Source organism: Nesoenas mayeri (assembly GCF_963082525.1).
Source record: "Nesoenas mayeri genome assembly, chromosome: 2".
Lineage (NCBI taxonomy): Eukaryota > Metazoa > Chordata > Aves > Columbiformes > Columbidae > Nesoenas > Nesoenas mayeri.
The window spans coordinates 109578025-109603987 of NC_137543.1; the positions used below are offsets into that span (position 1 = coordinate 109578025).

A 25963-nucleotide genomic window follows, 5' to 3' on the forward strand; every position below is an offset into this window, starting at 1 on the left:
AAACACCTCAACAACCTCAAACAGCCTACCCTCATCAACTCACCTAACCCAACCTACCTAAAAACAACTAAACCAACCTCAACCAAACAACCTGAACCAACCTCAACACAAACCCTTCAAGCCACCTCAATGATGGAAACCAAACCTCCCTACACCAGCCTACCTAAAAACACACACATCCACCAACCTACCTAAACTGCCTACTGAAAACAAACAGAAACAAATCAAACCAACCTCAAATAACCCACCTAAATCACCCAACCTCAAATCATCTAAACAACCTCAACCAAACCACCTACACCAACCTCCAGCCAACTACTGAAAACAACCTCAACAAAAACATCTGCACATACCCCACCTAAAACAAACAACGGAAGACAACTTCAACCAAAAATCACCTACATCAAGCCACCTAAACCCACCAGCCTTCAACAACCAGCCTCTCACAACCACCCTCAAAGAAGAACCTGCCTCAAACAAACCACCTCCAACCACCTCAACAACCTCAACCAAGCTACCAAAACCAAAAACCTCCCTCCACCGAAACAGCCCCTGCTTGGAAGGGCTCCAGCCTGGCTGCACCAGCCACAGCTGCCACTCGGCACCTCTCCCTGCGGGCAACACAAGCCCCTGGCAGGGACCAGAGCGCTTCTCGTGCATCCCTGCCCAAGAAGCACAGCAGCAAAACAAGGTGTGCAAGGCAAAAAGTCTACTCGTCATCGCTACGTGTCACGGAGCTCTGGAAAACAACCCACTGTACCAGATCCGTCATCATCTTCTTCTCTTTCTTCTTCTTCTTCTTCTTCTTTCGTGCGTGGGCAGTCCCGCGCCTCATTCTCAAGGTTCTCCTTCAGGAACCAGGGAAAGCTTGGCCTCTATTCCTGCTGCTGCTCTCTGCAGCTCTGGGACTTGCCTTTGCCAGCCTGCAAGGGCTGTTTTTTCAAGCTAACCTGAAGAGTGCATCAGCCTGCTCCTGGCTACACGTGGGCTTGTGTTAAGGACTGTGAGCACTGGCTCTGCAACCGAGTCAGAAACAGAAATGACATGAAGTAACAGAACATGAAATAACATAAAATGAAGTAAATTAAAAATATAAAATAAAATTAAATAACAGAACATAATATAACATAACATATCAAAAAAAATAAAAAATAGAATAAAATAGAATAAAATAGAATAAAATGGAATAGAACAGAACAGAATAAAATAACATAACATAACATAACATAACATAACATAACATAACATAAAATAAAATAAAATAGTAGAAACACTTGTAACCATTGTGTTATGTGTCCATGAAAGTGGTTCTGAGGGGAAAAAAGAAAAGGAAGGGAAGGGAAGGGAAGGGAAGGGAAGGGAAGGGAAGGGAAGGGAAGGGGAACCAGAAGTGGAATGGAGTGGAATGGAATCATTCGGATTGAAGGGCCCTGTAGCCAACACCTAGTCCAAGTGCCTGGCTGCTTCAGCACTCACCAGAAGTTAAAGCATGGTACTAAGGATGTTGCCCAAATGCCTCTTCAGCACTGACAGACGTGGGGCATCGACCATCCCTCCAGGAAGACTCTTCCAGGGTTTGACCACCTCTCAGTAAAGAAATGTTTCCTCATGTCAAGGCTGAACCTCCCCTGATGGACACAGCTGAGAGCCATTCCCATGCTTCCTGGCACTGGGCACCAGGCAGAAGGGCTCAGCACCTCCCTCTCCACTTCCCCTCCTCAGGAACCTGGAGACAGCAGGGAGGTCACCCCCCAGCCTCCTTTCCAAACCAGACAAACCCCATGTCCTCAGCCACTCCTCAGAGGACATACCTTCCAGTCCCTTCCCCAGCTCTGGTGCTGTACTTGGGATGCATTCAAGGACCTTTTATAACCTTTTTAAAGTGATGGGGCCCAGAGCTGCACACAATACTCAAGGTGAGGCTGCATCAGTACTAAAGACAGCCAAGACGGTCACCTCTTTTGACCAGCTGGTTATGGTGTATTTGATGTCCTCAGGATGGGGTTTGCCCTCCTGGCTGCCAGGACACTCTCTGCTGACTCCTCTTGAGCCTCCTGGCAACCAGCACCCCCCGATCCCTTCCTGCAGGGCTGCTCTCCAGCCACTCCTCTCCCCATTTAGACTTGTGTTCAGTGTCACTCCATCCCAAGTGCAGAATCCAGCATTTGCTCTTGTTCAGTTTCATGCCACTGGTGGTTTCCCAGTGCCCCAATCTGTCCAGATCCCTCTGCAAAGCCTCTTGTTCCTCTAGAGAATCAACAGCACCTCCCAGTTTAGTATCATCGGCAAACTTACTAACCCTGCATTCAATTACCTCCAGATCATTGATAAAAAGATGTTCTCAATGAACTTTCAGTTTTGTCTCTGGATACTTTCATATTGTTAGGAAATGTTTTTTCCTTTTTTTGCTATCCAGCCTTTTTCCAGATGATCGTTGATTATGCTCATCATTCTGAGTCTCAACACTTACCCCTGTGGAATTTCACCATCCATCACTCCTTCTTTGTGAAAGCTGATTGTACATCATTCTCATTTTAAACAGATTTAAATCTACTAGAAACCCTTTGCTTTTAACATGAATTTCAGTATATACCGTCTGAATCAGTTATTGACAGATTCATCAAGTCCTTCTAGAAACTCAGACAAATGGGGTGCACTGGAATGCATAATCCATGTTCACTTTTCCACAATAAAAGATATAAAAAATATATATCTACGTGTCTTTTTTTTTTTTTTTTAAATAACACTTCTATTGATTTTTCCAGTGAAGTAGTGAGAATTACTGGTCTGTATTTCTATGGATTTATCATGGAACCTTTCAGAAAATATTAGTGTCATATTTACTATTTTCAAGTCTTCTAGTGTTAGGACTTATTTTAAAGACAATTTGCACATCACAGTTAATCATATAGCAATATCCTGTTTTGAGATTCACCAGAGTTTTAAGTGAATACCTACTGATGCATGTGGTTTGATACTAGGTATTGATTTTTTCCAATGTCTTCTACAGTTTGATTACAGAAGTTCCCATGTCAAACAAAGGTTTGACTCTAGGCTTTTCCTGAACACTTTCTTAATAAATCCTTATTTAATACTTCCATTAACATTTGTTTTTCCTGCTGGGGTGTCTCTTTGCTGAAACCATTTTTTGCTTCCATTTTCTACAGGTGGCCTTATATACAGCTTTCTGATGTGGTTTTTATTGTTAGCCTTTCAACTTTTAGCATATTGCTTCCCATTGAGCCTCTTGGCCTACTTTATTGTGCCTTGACATTAACTCGCCAGAATGTAATGTTCTTTTCTCTTTTCCTTCTCTAATGTCTATTTTTTGAAGATCTGTTTACATCTAAGCAGCCTCTTTGCTGTCTAACAAGGCTTGCATTGGAAAGGGGAGATGCTTTTAAAAATAAGTCCCCTCTCCTGAATTTAGCATTTTTCGTATCACATTTAAACACTTAACTACTGCTTTTAAGTTGCTCCCGCATTTCCATATAGGTTTTTGTGTATGTGTGTCTGTGGTGTGGTTTTGTTTGTTTTAATCAGTTCAGCTGCACTGTGACAGCCTACTTTCTTGCTTCTACATGTTGTAAGGACATAGCGTTTGATCACATTAAAGACTCTCTTACCAAGTGTCTTTTGGTTGTAGCACTCAGGTTCTGTGCAATTCCCAGGGCAAAAACCAAGAACTGCTTCTCCTTCTGTGCTTCAAGGGGTAGTAATTTGTCACAATGACAATGTCATTTTCTCATGATGCCTCATCGCAACTTACACAAGGCACAGCTGAAGTCTGCTGGCGTTACCCCTCTTTCTGTCCTCACCTCCTTGCCCTCCATGCCACCATATCGGTGAGTGACTGGCAATATGTCCCTACTATTATTATGCTTTATGTGCAGGCATCGTGTTTCAAGGTCATGACTGACTCTTGATTACCTGTTGATAGTATTCATTTATTTACCTCGTTTGATTCTAATTTCCCCTAAAGGTACAGGACCTGCTTTTCACTCACAAGGTTTTCTCTGGTACTTCTACATAATTTAAATGTTGGTATCATGGTGTCTCAGTGAAACCTTCTCAGCAAAACCTCAAGCCTGGACCAGACGACCTCCAGAGAACCCTTCCAAACAGCACTTCTATGATATACATTACATCTTGCTCTGAACGTCATGTTCCCCAATATCAGGTTTTAGGGTTTATTTTTATATTATTCTTTTTTTAATGTTCCCTACCTAAAATACATTAAAATCTGTCTTTTTTTTTTACTTTACAGAGTTCTTGTAGCTTCAGGCCTGGAGTCTTCCTTGATAGTCTTTGGTTTAAAATGTCTCTAACGTATTTCAGTGCCAGAAATTGAATTCCATACCAGCTTAGGTGGAACCCACTTCCTTATAATCTTAAATCCCTTTTCGCTACGCTATTTTCTCGCATATATTTTGAGATTCTGCCTTTCTACTTTTTATGCTTCAGCTACTGGGAATATTTCAGAAGTGTTACCATGAGGATTTTAAAAGACTTAAGTGTTTTATATTCCTACCCCCCTTTTTAGATTATTTCTCTTACATGATCATGTGCTGGCAACAGTTACTATGAATACTCTTGAGACAATACAGCCACCATCACAATGCACAAAAATGGAAACAGGAAGGGGGTTTTTTATCTCCAAAAAAAGGTATACAGAAATCTGCAGCAGACCAGAATCAAATTATAAGCATGACATCACACCAGAAAACAGTGATTAGTTTTAGATTTGATTTGCTGGGGTTCATTGCCAACAAAATACACAAAATCATCTCATCACCTGCCACTGCATGAATTGTGAGATAGTAACTGAATGAACAGTAAATTAATTCAGTAACAAGCTTTGACTCAACTCAGTGTAAAGGCTGGTTGCAGTCACAAAAGAACAGGTTGGGGTGAGGCAGAAGAGAGGAAGAATTCAATATCTAGAAAAATCTGTTTAAGAAAGCCTGATAATTTAATTTCTTTACCTAATCTCATTGTGCAACAACACTAGATTTTCATTCTTCAGACCAAACAGCATGAGCTTTCTCAGTATAACACTGCAATGCAGCATATGGGAAGGAACATTTAAAAACAACTATCAACACACTCATATTTCACAGGATCAACACAAGGTATAATCTCTTTAAATGCCCTAATAATTTTGTCTTAATACAGTTTTGGAAGTACATATTATTAATATAAATGGTTTTTGCTGTTTCCTAGAATGATAAATGAGAGTCATAAACCTCTTTGGTGGTGAATCTTACGGATGACCACCAAGCTTCGCTATTAAAGTTGATTTTGTACTATACGCATCCAGGCAGTTACAGACTATCACAGCTCAGACGGAAAAGTTCCTGATATGTTTGATTTTATAGGATTCTTTCATAATGCAAACTACTATCTAAGGAGGGTCACATGCTCTCCACATTTAATTCAAGGCAAACTTGCTATAAAATTCAGCAGGAACAAACCTTTCTTGTGTTTCCAAAGCTCCACCACAGACTTCAGCAATGCAAGGTCACAGAATCACCGAATGTCACGGATTGGAAGGGATCTCGAAAGATCATCCAGTCCAATTCCCCTGCAGGTTCACCTAGATGAGGTTACACAGGAATGTGTCCAGGCGGGTTTTGAATGTCTCCAGAGAAGGAGACTCCACAACCTCCCTGGGCAGCCTGTTCCAGTGCTCTGGCACCCTCACTGTGAAGAAGTTTCTTCTCAGATTTAAATGGAACCTCTTGTGTTACAGTTTATACTCATTGCCCCTTGTCCTATCATTGGTTGTCACCAAGAAGACATCAGTTTGCAGCCTTGGAGCCTGTGAGTGCAGAGCTGACTGCACTGATAGATACGAAGCATGGCTGTTGAAGATGATGGAAACACACATCCAGGCTGTCTGCTTTTCAGTCTCTTAAAGGTGAGCGAGTCCTATCATGAAAAGTAAACCAGAGGGAACAACAGTGAATACAATGGACCCTATAAAAGCAGAACTTTGGCTAAGCTCTAAAATAGCTGCAGAGAATTTCCTATATGCCGATGCCTGACTTGAGCTCATCATCTCTGATATCAGCCATCTAGCATAGGCATTACAGCCTGCTTTATGCATAAAAAATTAAACTAATACTAATACTAGTCCTCTGCATTGATCCTGTTAAAGAAATCAAATCTCTCCCATCCACCCCCAAAAAAGGGCCTACCATTTTCTTCTCTTCCTGCTACATGCAATGTAATTTCATTCATTCTTCTTTATTACTTCATCAGTAATGACAAGGTCTTATATCTGCTTGTTGAGCTGATGCAAGATAACTTCAAAGCAGCCTGACATAGCTCTTTGGCACAGACCATAGAGGAACGTATGATTTCCACCACAGCTCTCAGGCAGCCAGAGCCACAAGGACAATTGCTGGTTATGTGAGTGAGCAAGACAAGAGGAAAGGTTACCTGTAACAAAGAGGCAGCAAAGGAAAATTTGCATGCCAGAAGTGTGCTTGAATGCAACTGCATTTTTTACCACTGCTAAGGAAGTCAGTGCAGTTTCCATGAATACTGAATAACACTTCTGCCAAGCCAGGAGTTTAGGAACATCTGCCTTTCTCTTGGGGCCATAATCTAACCCCACAATCATTTATATAGGCTTCATCTCTGGACTGGACTGTGCTGCGGCAGTATAAATTACCCATGCACAAAGCCTTCAGCATGAAGAAAAATGTCTTGATTATCTTTGAAAGCCATGACAATCAGAAGAGCTTTCTGGAGACCGGAAGAAAGCAAGTGTTACTCTTCAAAGCTATAGTCCTTGTTTTAATTGATCCTCCAGAATATCATCATCTTTAAGAAGGGCAAGAAGTAGGATCTGGGGAACCACAGGCTCGTCAGCCCCATCTGAATCCCTGGGAAGGTGACAGAGCAACCAGTGCTGGAGCAGAGGGACTGGACTAGATGATCTTGAGAGGTTCCTTCCTTCCTCACTGATTCTTTTGGCACCACTGGAAATTACTGTCATTCTGGAAAGTTCACCTCTGAAGGAAAACGTTTTCCTTGCCTTAAGACTGGGGAACAAACTCCCCCAGGAACTAAGGATGAACAAAGATCTGGGTACCCTCCACATGACATAAAAGCACATACTTTTTAGCTTACTCACTTTATACAGTGTCTGTGTTTGCAGATACTGACTGAAAATCACTACACAATTCAAAACAAGGCACTCATTCCAGTGCACCTACTTTGAGGGGGTCGAGGGAGGGAGAGAGAAGGAGAAAGAATGAGTATGGGATAATGCAAATAGAACGTTGTCCCCTTAGTGCATCACCAGAAAGGTTTTTGATACTGCAGAGAGAACGAAAATCTGCATAGCGTACTTATGCCAGAAATATATTCTTGGCTCAGCTTTACAGATTGTCCAGAGAAAATGCTTCGCAACTTTGATTTTGTTTCACTAAAGATCTCCATTACTTGGCAGAAATTCCAGATGAAGACTCTTAATAGCTGGTGTTGGACACACTGAAAAATGCTTTAGTGACTCTTTTGCCAGCATGTGCAAAAATAGCTGCTACCGAGTGGGTCCCACAGAGTAAAAACACTATTGTCACCAGTACTGGCTACTGCTTTATTGTGTGCAAGATGTGGTAATATGTGAGACAGTTGATAATTTTAAAAAAACATTTCCCTTAATCTGATTTTTAAAATATCCACAGCTGTTTATTGTGGCTCTTGTCCCACACTGCCACCAGAGACAGGCAAAACTGCATCCTATGTGAACACTATTTGGAACAAATCACCCAGCTGACATCTTGTTAAATGCTGTTTTACAGCCATCAGACACCAAGATACCTTGTCAGCCTAATTGCACTTAAATCCTACTGGGGTCAGAGTAAAAGCAAGGGCGGAAAAAACACCCCAACCAACTGCCCCTGGCAGCTCCTGCCACTTTCTAGCTCTTAATTATTCCACTAGAGCTCCACCTGTGGCAGCTCCTCCAGGCTGGAAAGGTACCAACCTTCACCAAGCAGGTGTCTGACTCCTGCTGCAGCACCACAACTGGTCCTAAGCACAATCCAGCAGCAGAAACACCAGCAGCCTTGTCTGTTCAGACTGCAGACTCCTGTGGGAATGTCACAGCCTAAGCACATCAGAGCCTCTAAGACCTGCTCTGTTGCAAAGGCTTATTTTGATCACCATGTATTGAAGCCTTTTAAGACTAAATTTAGGTCGTGCCCACTATGACTCATTGACTTTTCTTAGAACTTCTCACACATCCTGTTCTCTTGTGCATTTGATGCCTCAGACACTTCAGATGTCCTGCTTTCTGCATAATTTAATATTTGATTATAGTAAGAGAAAGCATCCATTGTCTTGAAGAACAGAAAAAACATCATCTAGGGACTTCTCTAATACCAAAAGAAAATTAATCTTGCATGGCACAGTGGGGTAAGAAGACAGTCCCAAAAGTATATAATTAAAGAGTCATTCTCTAAACGTGGTACTACATTTCTTACAAGTCTTGTTTAAACTGTTTTGCAAGTACAGCAATTGATTTAGAGCTAGTATTTGGCAAAGATGTGCTCAAGGGGGAAGCACTTCTAGGGAGGAAGAGACCCCGATGTTGTGCCTAGCATTTGTAAACGTAAGTCAGAAGTGTACAACCAAACAGGTTGAACACAGCTTGTACAAACGGGAAGGAAAACAGGCTTCTCAGAGAGATTTTCCTCATTCAAATAATGGCCCTTGTTTAGCAGTACTTAAGAATTTTCCTGCAAGTATTTTTTCAAAGTGCTGCCAAATGACATAGGCAGGGACTGATCCAATCAACCTGCAAAGAGGACACTGTATTTTCCAAGGTGACTGAGACCATAAGAATGCTAAATCACAACACTTCAGAAGTGTGAAATTCAACACAAGGTTTTAATATAAAACATTATTTGCAGTTCCCGTTCTCTTGAATTGCAGTCAGGAACTGTATTCACGAAACAGAAAACCACTGAGGTAGGGTCCACAACAGCAAAGAATAAAATGGTGCCTGCTTAAAAGACTCTAGCAGAAAAAACATCACTGTAGAACAAGGGTGTCAGACTCATTTTCACTGGGGCCACATCAGCCTCGAGATTGCCTTCGAAGGGCCGAATGTCATTTTAGGACTGGATTAATGTAGGAGTAGTTATGTTTATCCAGTCCTAAAATGACATTTGGCCCTTCGAAGGCAATTGTGAGGCTGATGTGGCCCCGGTGAAAATGAGTCTGACGCACCTGCTGTAAAAAGTGATTACATTTCCTAAGATGAAAACTTGATAAGGCAGCCTGTGCAGCCTATAGAGAATATTGACAGCCTCTATCCAGCTATCAGCCAAAATTTAGAAATGTTGCCGCATAGTCTCCTACTAAAAATACATTACAAAAACATAGCACACAACTTAATATTTATTTTTCTTTGCTTTATGGTAATCCTTGAGGTATCTGCAGTCAAGTCCTTGGGAGTAACTGTCCATGAAAACACTTACTTCAAATAGGAACATGAAGTGGATCCAAAAATGGGCAGACAACTTATTTTGTTATATCTTTGCTCTGGCTCTGCAACACAAGATCAGTGTCAGACTCTGAACATCTTGCTTCTGTTCCAATACACAATACCCACCATGTTCAAGGCTTCCCACAGGTGAGCAGCTGTCAGATGCAGCTACGACTAGAGGACATACCTTGCATATAGAATTACTCCTTTAAGTATTAACTGACCCACTGGGTCATGTAATGCTGAGCAGCAGACGCTTGCCCAAAGCACCAAACACAGCTGATTCAAGACATCACTGGTCTGGTAGAGTAGCTGCCTCAGGCCCACCGAGACACAGCTACTAGCTGCTGAACATGTGAGATTCAGCTGTAGGAGGTGACAAAAGCCAGTCATACACTTCTCATCTTCATTAAGACCCAAAAGATCTGCATAGCCTGTCCCAGTCCCTTTCAGACATTGTCTATCAGCCATAAAACATTAAATAATTAATCACAGAGCAACAGGCACCTCGTACTCACCCCAAATTGCCATCTAGTGCTTTACTCCTGGCAGGTCCCTCCCAGGTCTGCTATGAACAGCTTAACTCCTTTTGCAGAAGTCAACCTCTCTCCTGATGCTGTCACTTCTAACCAAGCTCTCAGCAGGACTAAATAGCCTCATGCTCACCAAGCACCACTAGCTCCTCACTCTTATGGGCCCACCAAAGTCTTCGGAGTAGACCAACATGGCCACCAAGCCTATCACACAGCATTGTGGGTCTCAAAATAATAAAACAAAGACAGAAAAGTCATCCAAAGACTCATTACAACCAAAATACCTTTGTCTCTTTGACTTAGCAGAGCAAGACATTCTAACTTGATCTATCACATATCCCTTCAGTTAGCTTTATTGGTCACTATTGAAGAAATTATACAGAACTGGATGGATCAGTGAAAACAACAGTACTTCCCTTGTTCAATTTACCTTAATTTTACCTTAGTTATAAGAACAAGCACTTTGATAAATGGATTGACAACTTAAATGAGCTCTGGTGAAAATGGGTAAGTGCTATTTTGTCCTTTTCTGAAAGGACTTTAAGACTACTTCTTAGGCAGAACTGTTCTCCAGAAGAAAAGCTCTTGGGTAGCTTTTAGTATTTAGTGTTTATTTAGTATTTTAGACTCTAACCTCAGACATTTTCTATGATGTGAAGGTTTCTTAGGAAGAAAAGTGAATCAAAGTCAGGACTGTACATTTCTTGCTGAATCTTAATGAGCAAATCTAGAATTTGGGAACATGAAAAGGGTAGTCCCTGAAGCCCAAATGAAAGAAGCTTTGGATTTATAGAAGATTTTGATTAGATTTTCATGCAGTGATTTAAAATTACTTGCATAATGCAAAGAATATGCCAGGGTATAATGCAATGCAATTGCCGGTGATGGCAAGGTAGCAAACTGAGTCACTGAGTGTTCAAATGCTTTTTGGAATTTAAGGCAAATCTGAAGTAAACAACATACCTGCTTTAAATGATCACATAACTCCGAGCTACAGAACACTTTTTGGAATAACTGTATAGGAGTAATTTGACTTTTTCCTCCTGCAAGCTGATAGCTTATGGCTTTGCGCAGTGCATTCTTAGGGTATAATACAGAAAAGCTGCTTAAAGCTACTGAGGAAGAGTGTTTTTAAGAAGTTTCTAAACTTGTCTACAGGGATGCGATAGCTCAAATATCATGGTGAAACAGCCCTTGAGCTCACTGGAGCATTTAGTTTACTAGGAATCAAAACAGCTTTCCTGAACAGTGTAGTGAAGAATGGATAAATGAACAATATACCTGAGAATCTGTACTAGCTGCTGAAAATGAACAGCTACAAAGCCAGGCAGGAATTCTTATAGATGAAACCTGAGGTATGCAGATTATGCTCTGCATTATGAAGCTTCTGCTCTTCCGTCATTTCATGTACTTCATGTCCATAAACAATCTGCACCAGTTTTTATTTTTTCCTCAGCTGTCTGTATTATCACAATACAACTGCTATGTTTTTGAAATCTATCCTTTTAACGATAATTTTGCTTCTGTAATCATGCAGAGTAAATCCTAATGCACTTAAAATTTTATTCCAGTATTATACCGATCTACACAGAGGACAACAAAAATCGCTCTTTGGATCGCTAGACCAGCTCAGCTAACTGCGCGGAGGATATGAAAAGAGTGTCATGAATTTACACTAACTAGAAATCCAGGTTTCTATACGTTAAATTATTTTAAGGTGTGCCTACATGAGAGCAAGCTGCAGAATATCTTAGAGGTGTTACATTTTCCAGTTTTAAAGATACGCTGCAGTATTACTATACTGTTGCTTCAGAACTCATGATTTTAAGTACTTGTTTAAATTTCAGTTTGATAGTAAACCCATATATTTTTACTTTCAAACTCCAGTCATTAAAAAGAGGAAAACGATCTTGGGAGTTCTGAAAAATTACTTTTCTTAGAGAAAAGTTGCTTATATTTAATCAGAGAACATTATCACCTCCCTTGGATTTGTTAACATCTAAATAGACTTATTTAACAGCCATTAAATTGCTAAGGCCAAAAGAGACTCCTAGAGATCTTATCTTTGAAAGGTCAGATTTTTTTTTCCCCAGTCCTTAAATGAAATACACTACAACTACACTACACTACAACCACATTTGTAAAGTAAGTGTAAAGACCTACCGCTGACATTCAAAAATAGTTTCTGGATGAGCTTAACATGAGAAAAGCCCACCTTAAACTGTTGCATTGTGAAGATGAATTGAGAAAATAATCAGTTTATCACAAACCAAGGTAAATCGCTAACGCGTGGAATTAACAGTTAGTGAGTTTGTTAATTTAATGTATGAGCTAGCACACCTCCAGCTTCAAGTCCTGAAGCAGTTCCATTGAAAGCAGCCAGGCTCCCATGGGTCTCAAGTTAAACAGTTCACTAACAGACTAAATCAGGACTGAAGTAGTTTGGTGAGCAGAATTCATGGCAATTCATCTTTCTTCACGATAACTAACAATGAGCCTGATATGGCTCCAAACCATAAAGAATATTAACTGATAGCAAGCATAAATCTCCGAACTTTTTTTTTCCTTCCCATTTTATTTCTCTTTTCTGTTCTAGAGTTAGGTAACAAGCTGAGCAAAGGAACAGTGACATATGCATTGCACAACAAAGACTTACTAGGGAAAGCTTTTCACATTTTCACTTTCCTGAAAATGTTCCATCAGCTGGACAACTTATAGAAACCAGTTTTAAATCACAATCAGAATTATATACAGAGATGATGACTAACAAACTACAGTGGCTCTGCATGGTCCTAAAATAGTTGGTGTCACAGACTGGCATGGAGAACTAGGGGACTCCTATTTCTTCATCTCCAGGATTGCGCTTCCTGGCCCTCGGTGCTTGGCACTGCATATGTTGCAGAACTGGACAGGAGATACCTAGAAATCAAAAAGAAAATAAGAACTCTTAGAGAAATGTAGCCACGTTAGAATGTGGGTAGATGAATGAAAAGTGCCAAAGCCTTTCTCAATGTTACTGTTCACAGTCAGGCTCTTCTCTATTAACACATTATGGAAAGGTATAGGAAGGTGGTATATTATAGAAGAACATAATAATAACGCAGGTTGTCCTGGAGTCAGAGGACAGTACACCTCCCCACTCCAAGTGTATCACCACCACCCTCCAGGAAAGCAAAGCTGAATAAAAATGAAAAATACAGAGTCAGAAGAGAGTAAGTCACTTGGTTGACTCTGCTGACCACTGGATGCCTTCGTCACAGCTCTGTCTTTGGACAGTGCCCCACATTTCCAACAGCTGAGAATATGTCCTGAATATTGTCCATTTGATATCAAATATATGTCTGCTGTTACTCCTGCATTTAGCTCTGTGCAATGCTTTATACATGCATTACTTTCTTTTCAATATGTCACCGGTATCAAAATATCAGTAACATAAGTGATTACTTAAGGCCAAGAAATACTGTAGCAGTGGAGAATTTGGCTCAGATAAATGCAGATAGCTGTATATTCATATGTACTATAGATTATGTATCATCTAATATCCATGTCACATTTAAAAATCCCATCTGACAAGTTATCTGTCCCAGAAAACTGAAAACACTAGATATACTTTAGATTATTTCTCAACAAATAAAATGTGTGGTAAACATTGCTTGAATAAATATTTACTAGTTGTTGGGCCTTCTCGTGGAAATGATCTAATTCATTAAGATTTTCGTAACATATTTAAGTATACATGTTGTACCATATGGCTACAAGCACTTTGCTTGGTTTCTCGCAGATTAAGTGACTCACCCAAGTTATTTTTTCACTAGATGTTCATTTTCAGAGACAGAATCAGCTTAAATTTCATCTTCTTCGTTAGGAATGAAAGTGTCAGAATGGTAAATTCAAAATTTGTTATATCTAAAATTTACTTTTATGGTTTGTTTTCATTGAAAAAAAAGTTTTCCATGATGAACAAAAACATGTTTTTGAGCATAAAGATGATTACAAAGATACTTAAATATTCACTCTGAAATGAGTGGTTTTTTCTTCGAGGTCAGAATCATTTAATATGGTTCACTTGAGAAAATATCTTTATTCCTGTCTTTAATTAAACGTACTTAAAGTGAGAGCTGCAACACAAAAGATTTAAAAAAAAAAAGCCAAACAGGTTGTATTCCCTGTCTGTCTCAAAATTGCATTATATATTCAGATTGCAGAAAGAAATTAAATACTTCTCAAACAGCAGCAATTTATTTCTAAATTGGATGAACTTTAGTTGCAGTGGTCCTAAACTCCCTTTCCTTAGTCACACACTACTATGGGGTATCATGACAAATAATCACTGTAATCGCACTGTAATTCCTGATAGACCCATGCCCTTCTCCACAGTTGACAAAATAAATAATTTGTCCTTTTATTTTTGGCAAAGGTGTCAGAGCGATCAAGTTAGTTCCTTACTGTGTTAGATACCGGGAGACACTCTTTGTGAAACATATGTCTGCAGTGGAACACAACCACGTTGAAGGACTTGGATGCATCTGGGAAAGATAAAAGTAAATTCATTACAACCAGGCAGTGAAACAAATGATGCAGTGGCTACAGCAGTATACGCTTGCCTTCCATTATACACATAGCAACATCAAATAACACCTATCAAATTAATTTCCAAATTATTATGGCTTATATAGAGAAACCATGGAGAGTGATTGGCTTCAGATAACTTCTCCCAGTGATGGAGTTACAAGATAATTTTATTCTGTTATTTAAATGCTGTAAACCTCTTCAGCAGAAATTTTTCACATAAATATGTGCTACATGCTAAATTTGGGGAGGGAGAAAAGTACACGACCACTAAGTAATTCAGCCATTTTGAAGAAAAGTTAGTGAAATAATTCTTGCACTAGTGCAGGGAGAACCAGAACATCAAGCAGTTTTAGCGCCTACACTGTACATCACGATCTTCAAAGCTGGCAAGAAGCTGCCTATGTGCATGATGTGCCTTTCAATTCCCACATGAATATTTAGCCCAATTAGAAGCCCACATACAACATCCACCTATTCAAAGAATAACAGTCTCACTCATCAGCACCATCCACATTTCATTCCTTGGCTCCCGTTCCCTCAACACACAGACCTCAAGGCACTGGTACGTTCAGCTCTGCCAGGTTTTCTGTCACCACGTGACTGCTCTGGTCTGTATGCTGGTGCATGTGATCATAGTACAGTTTTTACTTCTTTAAGTGAAAAATGGTAGAAACCAGATCAAAAAACTGCAAGTGATTCTACTGAGCTATGTACACTCGGCAAACAAAAATATAGGCTCATACATATACTTTGTCTTACGTATTCTTGTTTGAAGATGCCATGACAGATATTCTCCTGGTAAAACCATTTCTTCTTAAAATTCCCAGAAACCATATTGGTATTTCTGAACTATTGTTGTTTTGCAGAATATACCTCTTCAAAATTATATCTTGAATTTCTGGTTTCAAGACTAACTTTAGAAGATGTTTTAAAACTACAGTCTAAGTTGTTTCAAATATGACAGCAGTGACTGAAGCCAAGAGTTTTCACCACTCAGACAAAAAGTATATTCCATAAAACATTATAATCTACAAGTTCAGTCTAAGTCATTCACCAGAGTTGGACAAGATTTGGTGGCAACAGTTTAATTTTGTGGTTCTAAAAATCTTTGAGAACATGTATATTGATGGAATTAAAAGGTGCCTTCCATTCCATGTATTTCAAAGCAGAAAATAAGAAAGTTAAAGATTAATAAGAAAGAAAAATATTTACTGCAACCAAAAAGTTTAAATTAGACTCCATGTCAGAATTCATAAGCAACCTTTGCACAAGAGACTGAAATTTATACAGTGATTAACAAGGGAGACTACTACACATTTCCAGGAATAAAAGTAAACAGTAGTTCCTCTCAAAAATAAAACAAAACCAAAACAAAAACAGATGATCTCCTTCTTTTCTAGAAAAGCATCCTACCTGAAGGAAGTATTGGAGACAGGCATGATTCGCAGATATTCTCCTCTGGAAAAACAAAACAAACCAGTAACAGTTTTGCTAACAAACACTTAGTTTCCTTTTTTTTATATAAAGCAGGCATGAGCATACTGCTATTACAGAAATGGAGCTTGGTCTTGAAACATTCACTTAAGATGCCTAACAGAGTCTGTTAAAAATTGAAGAGCAATACTGAAGCAGCATTTCTATTAACAGCATGAGAAATCTTCTGATTTTGATGACGGCAGAACTCGCAGGAGTGAGGCTCCCTAGGATCAGCACTGTAGAGACACGAGTCGAACCGAAAAAAAGGAGGGTGGCTGATTTTTCTGTGGGATTTTGCAGCAGGAGCTCCGATCCTCTCTCCTTCCATCAGCTTTTGCCTCTTGGTATTAACACCCAGCTGGTGTGAATTCCAGCACTGCTCAAATGCAACATTAGCACCTTGCAGCATATTTTCATCTATTTCTGAAAACTATGTTGTAGCTTTTGTGTTGGTTACAGATTACTTTTATCTTATTATTCATGCTGGTACTGAACAGCATTTTTCACATTTATAGGCACACTGTGGGACACAGCACATTACCGGATATGCAGAGCTTGATCAAGAGAAAAAGCTGCATGCTGAGCCTCGTAGTTTTTGAGATACGAGTAGTTCCTTTGCAAAGGGGAAAGTAGCTATTATAGTATCGTACTACACTCCACAAATAAGGTACAATATTCAGGCTTTTGGGCAGCTTCCAAAGTGGACCATCATGTGACTTGGGTCTATAAACCAAGTAAAAGACTTCAAAACCTTGAAAGTCCCCACATTTCCTCTGTACCCACCGTCTACCAGAACACCCTTCATCTGAGTTCGATGCATTTTCTTCAGTAAAGACAGAGAATCAGCAACGAGTATCTTCTTGCAGCCCTCCCGCAGCAAGATCTGTTGTGTAAAGAACACAAAATACAGCGGTTGTTGAATAGATGGGCATATCAACTATCTTGGGAAGTCTTCACTGGGTTTCTGCTGCCAAAGAGAGCGCAAGGAATGCTTAAGACATTTCAGGCTATTCTAAAGGAGGGAAAGGAGGAACCTCCTGTTACTGCCACCTCTATCTAAATACCGCCCCCCCCCCCCCCCCCATATTAAAAACCAAACCAAAACCACAAAAAACCAAACCCACAAACAAAAACACCTCAAAAAGTCAAATCATTTACAAATATACTATTGCCATAAATTATTATCTTCTTCCTATGAGTCTTAACAAAATACAATGGAGAGAGATTTTTACAGCGCCACTCACAATTGCTTTCCAAACCATTTCGAAACTGTTTATACCTACATCTTTCTTGTCTTCCTTAGGAAAGGCATTTGATAATCATAAACTCCTTCATAAACACAGCAATTCAAAATTTACTTTGTTCAAATATATTTCCTGCTGAGGAGTTATTTAGTAAGTGGAATCAAATGCCCAATACAACTAACCAAAGGTCCAGAGTTCACTTCTCCTAAGCAGAAGTCTCAGCCCCCTTTCTGCTTATTTAATATTTATCATTAGATTGATATGTCATTGCCTGACAACACTGTGAAACTCAAAAAGGAATCAAAGGCACCAAGATTATACAGAGACTTATTTCACAACACTTAATGAAGCAAGTATGAAAATATGAAAGACTCAAATAAGTCTTGTGGAACTTTTCTTTCTCCTCCTGAACTGATGTTTGGTAATTTGTTTTCCAAAACAACGATTCCTCTCAAAAGTGCTTTTGAAAGAGGTTCAAAATCAATTTTAAGCTGAACAACTCTACCAAAACAGTTGTATAAAGAGGCAATGTCCATTCCTTTCTCCCAATCACTATTCGCATTACCGGAGACACCGAGTTTTCTAAAGTAGTCCAAGACACAGCTAATTCAAATACCTAAAAAGAAATATAACAGATTTTACAGCCAGGAGAACACTGTCCAAAACCCTATCTTCTCGCATACACGCTGTGAAGTAATAGGGGCACGCTGCCAAGAATCATATGGAGTTAAGACTGCAAATCTGAAATACATTAGAAAAATTGAAATTGAATAACACTCCGAGCATTTCAAACTGGGCATGTCAGTGGGTAAATAACATTCTCCAGTATTAGACACACTGAGCTATAAGACTCTTCAGAGCACCAGAAACTGAACACAGCTCTACAAGACAAATACTCAGAAAATTAATCATTTTTATCTGTGATAATCTCAGGAACTATCTGAGTAAGTCTTTCCCCTTCCAACTTTATCCAAGGGCAACAGACAATAGTAAATTCTGTTTTAAATAAAGAAAAATGTGACTAGCTTTGAAAAAATTACTAGAAACCTTTTGCACAGACAAGAGGATGAGGCTGTCTCTCAGAAGTGGTGCTTCCCTGATTCAAAATAGTCTCGATCAGTAAATTATATCCCAAAGACAGGTAAATAACTTAGAGCGGATGAGGTCTTGGCTATATACTTTGGTCTTTGCTGGCTGCACTCTGCATAAGCGGATGGAAAATCCCATGTTTAAGTAAAAGGAGCAAAGTAAGCATGTTAAATGAGAGAGGCAGAAAAGCAATATGCAGAGGAGAGCATAATTTACTATTTTCTACTTAAAATACAGCATGCCAATAGGAAAGCTTCACTTTAAAAAAGAAAAATAAAGAGTGAAATAGTAGACATCATTAGTCAACAGAAAACCTTGATACTATTTGATGCCTTAAAAAGTAGAAGTAACAGAAATATCTTATAAGACACATGCACTATCTTCCCCAGAATTATCTAAACTCTACTAAGATTTTGCTATACTACATGCAATGACTGTTTGTCAGACCTTCTTTTGCTACAAGTAGAATACAATAGGTAGCTAGTGTTATTATACTATTAATATATTAAAGGAAAATTCACAATGAAGACTGTAATATATTGGATCTCAAGGTAATAAATCCCAACACTTCTGCAGGAACACATTTGAATAGCTCAAAGATGAGATGGATAATTTAAGAGTCATAGGAAGAGAAGCAGGAGAGGGAATTCGGAGGTGAGACAGAGGGAGAAAGAACCTTTGAATTCACTTCTTTATATTAAAAGAAGGGAGAAGCATATAGCTCCGAGCCCTAAGATCAGGCTAAATTCATTAAAACTGACATCAAGCATAAATCTAATAAAACCAGTTTCTGGGGAAATGAAATAGGACTTAAAGAGGATGCTACCTATGTAACAACGTCTTACGAAGCTGAACTTGTTTACCTTTTAAAAGCACATGACTATAAGCACAAGCAGGACAGCATTGCACAACTAGAAAAAGAAGATTTAAGCAGACATAATGCTTTTCAAGAAATTAATACAAACTTCTGGAACCAAAACAATTACTGCAGAAAAGAATTCTAGTTCAATTTCTGACTGATGCTACTGTATAAGTAAAATCAGAAGCCATAAAAAGTTAAATTTAATTTAAAAAGTCCTGATTTACAAATGCCTAACATCTTTAAAGCAAAACACTGCAGTATGCAGTTAATTTGAAAGGGTGTATTCAAAGCTCTGGGAACAAATTCATGCCTGATTTCAGCTTAGCACTCAAAGAATTCCAACTTTCTCAAGGCAAATCAACCGAATTCTTCCAAATGGCGTTACAAGCGTCATTAAAAACATATTATTTTCAGTCTTTCCAACCAAAAGGCAGAGGTCCCTCTGTGCAGGCTGCAATCTACCCACTAGTACCTTCAAGGTGTCTGAACAGCAGCTTATTCATGTTCAGGAACAAAACCCAACAATTTTTCAAGGTGTTTTTTCGAGCAACATTCAACAGATTATCATTAGAGACTATTACTTCATATCCTCTGTTATGAATGGATAGATGTGAATTCTATGAATGGATGAATCTCTGTTATCCATCAGAGTTACTGCAGGTTCAATCAAAGTGCAAACTAATAAGTCAACATATTCGAGTAAAATGGCTAATCCACAAAATCTAGAGGCACTATATCTAAACAAATTGCTTTTATATTTAAAACTAAGGAAAACAAGTCTTAAAATACAAATACATTTTGAAGTTTTCTTCTAAAAATTGTTACACAAAGGGTGAGAAATCAGGCCTTTCCTTCTGAAACATGGGAGGTATTTAAATCTCTTCCAATACCACAAGCATTTCCTAAATTTTACTCAGGTATAGACTAGAGCTGAAAAGAAATTGACTTTATACCTTCAGAAAGTGTAACAGGCTTATAACTAACTCACAAGTGCACAAATAAGGGGACTTTTCTGTCAGTCTGCTCTGTGAAATGTGTGATATAATGCTTTAGAAACCCGGAGCATGATTACACGACTTATTTTAAGAAAGGCTCCTGCATTCCTCATTCATAAATTAAGACCACTGCCTAATCAGATACCAGAGACTTAAATATGTGTGAACCATTTCATATTCTTTTTCAATTTAATTTCCAGGGAACTGAAAAGGCAAATACAAAGTTCAACTGTAGATTTGAGGAAGAAAATATTTGTTAAAATCAAACCACTGCACAGCTGATGAGTTTCAGGCCAAAGAAGTTGTCTAAAAACATCACCAGCAGCACTAGTTTCACACACACACACACACGAAGTCCGAATTTATATTTTTTATAGCAATACTAGTAAATGCTGATTTTGCTACAATTTTCTGCAGTTTTCAAATAAGAGCATTACTGCCCTAATCGTGTTGGCTAAGGAGTTTTTAAAAACAATTGCACTGGTAAATTCCTAATGGGCACAGAGGTTCTGTAGGAGTCTCAGAGAAGCAATGTCCATGTGTGGAAACTGAATTAATGTCATAGTGAGAACTTTTCAGTTGTATGGAGATAAAGTTGAGTTTTGATTCTCTGTCTTTGAAAACACTTTTAAATGTGAGCAGTAAAGAAAATTATTAAACTTTTGTCAGGGTATCAATGACTTGGCTCAATCTGATTAGCTCACTGTAACTCTGAATGGTATTTAGTTATGTTGAGAATGTTGACTGAAGAGTGTGATTTATTTGCCATTAAACAAAAAATGTGCTAGCAATGTGTCATTTCAAATAAATAAGCAGGTTCCTCCTTAAGACAACACACTTCAGGAGTTTAAAAATGAAAAGGAAGTAAGTTTGTGGTCTATTTTATCTATGAATTTATGGCACCAAAGAACTAAATTTCAGGAGTTAGATATAAAGTATAATAAATAAGTTTTAGACTACACTTTACTTGATAAATACTGCTTCTAAAATTCAGACAGCTATAACTGTGTTCTCTATGTCTTCATAACTTTATTGTCTAAGAATGTTACTATATCTAAACACTAAAATCAGTATTATTTCAGCAGTAAATAAACTTTCATCACTACAATAAATCAGTGTCACTTAATTGTCTACTATGGTTTTAATACACTAACTCAGATGATGACAAAGAAAAAACACTGCAATAAATGATCCTCAGGAGGGAAAAAACAACCAACAATAATCACTTGGGAGTTTTAATCCCAATTCAGAAACCACTTCAACGAGTACTTAAATATTTTCTGGCTTAGGAAAATATTGAAGTGTCTGTGCAGCTTAAAGTTCAGGGAAGAACTGCAAATTTTTTTAAAAAGGGTATTCTTGAAGAATAGGGCAGCTTAATAGATCCCTGCTTGTAAAGCAGAGCCATAACCCCAAAGCAAAAGTAAATTAGAAGTACTTAAATTACATTGTAGCTTGAGAACAAAGTCTCATGTAATCAACATCTTATTTTTACTGAACAGAATACCTAAACCTACCTTAGTGCCATGACTGGTTGGTTGGCAGCAAACAGATATTAATTCATTTTCAAATGAGTAAGTTAAACACATTACTTTAGAACTGAGGTAAGCTTAGAGGAGCCCATACAACAATTGCAGCAGTTCATCAAATGGGCAGTAATTTGTTAAAGTGAAACAACCAGTCAGAAATATCCCAACATTAATAAAACCTTAAAACTATTCCAGGAAGATCCCAGATCAAAAAAATTACAACAAATTCTGTTGCCTTAGCAGACTTCCTTGTTGGATTCTCTAATGCACACTGTAAGACATATGGCATGCTTTGGCAGCCACTCAATTTGATTCACTTGGTTTTGCTGGGATGTGAAGAATTGTTTTCAAAAAGACAAAATCTGCCGAAGGCACTGCTTTTAGCTCCTACCCATATTTCAAATCACATCTAATGTAAAGTTTACTGCTATGGAAATTGAGGAGCATAAGAGGAAATTTGCAGTTGCATACTTACATAAGCACAAAACAATCTTATCAGGGCTTGCAAAAGGAGGACACAATTAAATAAAATAATGGCACAATTGTAATACCTTTTGGGGACCCAACGTTATGAAACAATCACCAAAGTGTGTGTTTTAGGCAGACTTGTGACTTGTAAGCCAAGCAACAGGTTCTAACTTGACCTACGTGCCTCCTTTGTGGATCGTGGCACAAGATTTTCTTTTTTTGCCTTTGAAAATGGGAACAATAAAACTTATGTGCATACAAAGCTCAAGATACAAATAGACTAAATTATAGAAAGGCCTTGCCAATTAAATTTGGATTGCTGTATAAGTTCAAAACACCTGGTACATTAGGTGATACAAATCAGGAAGTTTTTACCAAAATCCAAAGAGTTTTGCCAGGCCACAATAAAAGATATGGGCTTCTCACCATGAACCTACACAACACGATGTGAAGCTGTCACCAGGCATCAATCATACCAACATGCTAAAGCTAGCTTTAAAACAGCTAATGAGGCAGCAGTAACGATGAAACCAGGGCAGAATTGCTCTGAGCAGTAAGAGGCTGTTTAGACGTTTACTTGAAGTCCCAGCCATATCGTGAAGCACATGCTGAATGCAGAAAGTCCTGCTATAAAAAAATTGAGCTTGCCAATGTAAGGCTGCCTAGGTGAGTGTGCAAGAGCTGCAATCACAGCTCTAAATTTTAGTGTAGACACACTGTCTAGTCATAAATGATGCACTTTAACACTACCTGTAACACTTCAGGAGCAGCTTTATCCTAAACTCTACCTTACATTTCTCTAAAGAGAAATAATCCCACTCTTTTTGGACTATATTTTTTTTTGCTATCGTACAAGTAAGCTAAGTGCAAATTACACTAAGCTTCCTAATTTCTATTATTCCTATGAGATGGTAATTTTAGCCCTCGAGCTATCCAAATCTACTTCAACATGAACTCAATTGAAATCCATGAAGCACTTCAATGCTAACAGCAAATAATTCTAGATATCACTCTGAAGGTTAAATATATCCTTTCAATCCCAAAGTAATTTTGTTAAAAGGTATTTGGAGACAGAGATTCTTCTCTCCCCAAATTGTGACCAAACTATGTAATCAGCTTTGTCTGAAGCCACACAATATACTTTGCATACATGTAAAGTTGCAGCTATGCACAGAAGACTTTCTCAGTCTGTCTGCAGATGCACCAAAAATTACATTTTGACTTCAACAGAATGCAAGAACAGGAAGATCAGCACCACAAGCAGCAGGGTACCGACAGTAGCAACATTAACATGCAACTAATCAAATGTAGCATGCTATTTAGCTAGTATCACTTTGAAAGGAAATTATTATCTCGTAAAGTCAATTAAAAACTGGAAGTGATGTTAGAATATGAATTATATGCAAACACGTATCCATTTATCTGGGATAGCTCCTTGCACATAACGAGTGTCAGAAGAACAAGACATGTAAAATGCTTCCTTGTAATAGTGAAAGTCATAATCTAAAGCCCATACAGTAATAAAATAATGGAAAAGCCTTGGAAAGGCTTAAACCCTGCCTTCTTAGAAGGCCTTCTGACATCATTGAAGGCTCTACTTGGCCTGGTAAGAGACCAGCTATGACCTTACTGAAAACATCAAGCCCATCTATTTGCTCAAGATGTCCAAAGACTAACAGTAGATGGGAAACAAATGTTTATGAAGTTCAGAAAATTCGAGTTTTAGCTGCTTATTAGGCTATGTTTTCTTGGACTCTGCATAGCAACACTAGAAGTATTCAAACTGCTCTATATCCTTGCATCTTTCAGTAGAAAGGTGCAGAGCAGCATCACAGAGAAATCAAGTTTGGGCCTCCTTTGGTAGCAGGGAGATATCAAGTATGCAATGCAACTCTCTCTGTTATTACTTTTGGGAACACTGAAGGGTACAGTCTTTGAAAGTTCTTACTAACATGCCTCAGAAACCCGTCAGGTAGAGAACTGCATATATGTGTATAATTATACTGGGATAAGAACTCCCATAATCCAATGAGCAGTCTTTTTTTTTTTTTAATGCACAGACATCAACAAATTCTGCACAACAGACAAGAAATGAATTTTAAAAGCTCATCTTCCCTTAGTTTGTATGACACTTAACATCACAGAATCACAGAATATTTGGGGTTGGAGGGGGCCTCTGGAGATCACCTAGTCCGACCCACCTGCTAAGGCCTAGAGTAGATTGCACAAGAATGTGTCCAGGCAGGTTTTGAATGTCTCCAGAGAAGGAGACTCCACAACCTCTCTGGGCAGCCCGTTGCAGTGCTCTGGCACCCTCAAAGTAAAGAAGTTTCTCCTCATGTTTAGCTGGAACCTCCTATGCATCAGTGTGTGCCCACTGCCCCTCATCCTATCATTGGGCACCACTGAAAGGAGTCTGGTCCCGTCCTCCTGACAACCACAAACATATGGCTCTAATACCTGGTGAATATTTTAGTGAGGGCATGTTGTGTTCTGCCTCCTCATACACGAAACAGAATTAAAAACACTGGTCCTGAGACTTTTCAATATTGGACTGTTAAACAGTATAAAATAGTCTGAATCACCCAAGGTCCTTCCAGCTCTACTTACCCACCAGGCTTATGACAGCATGGAAGAGATTTAGAAGTGCTAGAAGCCATCAAGAGAAGAGACTATTAATCTTGACAAATTTCTAACCTTTCTGTCATCCTTTTGTACTAACCCACAGTGTCAATGACAGATGTCTGAACAAAATGAACAAACCTTCATGATAGCCATTTCTTGTGCTGTTCAGTAGCAAAGTGGTTTTGCTGTCTCTCTGAAAATGAGTGTCACAGGAAGAACGCAACATTTACCTGCAAGTTGTAGTCCTGAAGAATTTTCACTAGTGAGTCTCTCAAGTTAGGAATCTCCATGCCTTCCTTAATGCGGTGGATCAGAAGAATGGGATCCACATGCGTTCCAATATTGTTCAACAAACCAGTAATAAAAGCTGTGAAAACCAAGAGGCAAAGAATTAAGAAAAACTGCAGCAAAATACCTGATTAAAGGATGCTTTGGTTGATTCTCTGACAGTTCTCTACTAAGAGGTAACACTAAGCCTCTTTCATATCGCCTTTGTATGTTTCTTGAAGCTGTATTTACTTGAGTACAGGCCTTTGGGTAAGAGAGGAAGATACAGTCTGGCAATTCATAGAACTTCTAGGGCATGGAGAAAAGGGGTAACAGAGTATCCAGCACAAAGCCACAAGTAAATAATGGATTTCAATTCAATAAAAAGGGCACTCATGAAAACAGAGCCAGAAAATTAACTGCAGTATGTGACTATTTCATTTCCAGGGTTTAAAAACAATTTTTCAAGCACGTAACCTAAATCGAAAGTGCTTATAAACATTGGTGAGAGTCATGTAAGAGAAGTATTTGATTTTTGAATTGCACCTGGCTAAATGAAACAATAAAAGGATGAGCCTCAAGGCTGCATTTTTTCTTCATTACCCAAACTGGAGAAATACCACTGGAGTTGCTCTGCATGTGGGCAGATGGAACTGCGAGAATTCTATAGGCTTTGAATCCCTTTTGCTTTAAAGATATCACTGTAGCAGTGTAGCAGTACTTTTAGCGATGAACTGCATTTAACTATGGGTAACTTGAGAATGCCATTCTTATGCAGGACTAACAGATTTTGGTTGC

General features: G+C 38.8%; 1 protein-coding gene across 1 annotated transcript in view; it reads right to left on the reverse strand.

The window, feature by feature from the left end:
• Positions 1–12628: 12628 nt before the first annotated feature.
• The window catches only part of VPS41 (VPS41 subunit of HOPS complex), a 104039-nt gene continuing 90704 nt past the window's right edge, over positions 12629–25963 (reverse strand). Inside the window, exons 25-29 of the mRNA XM_080339903.1 lie at positions 25129–25265; positions 16870–16969; positions 16024–16068; positions 14485–14564; positions 12629–12957 (exon numbers count right to left, since the gene is read on the reverse strand). Coding sequence (XP_080196029.1) covers positions 12877–12957; positions 14485–14564; positions 16024–16068; positions 16870–16969; positions 25129–25265 — 443 coding nt within the window. The 3' untranslated portion in view covers positions 12629–12876. The remainder of the gene's footprint in view (positions 12958–14484; positions 14565–16023; positions 16069–16869; positions 16970–25128; positions 25266–25963) is intronic.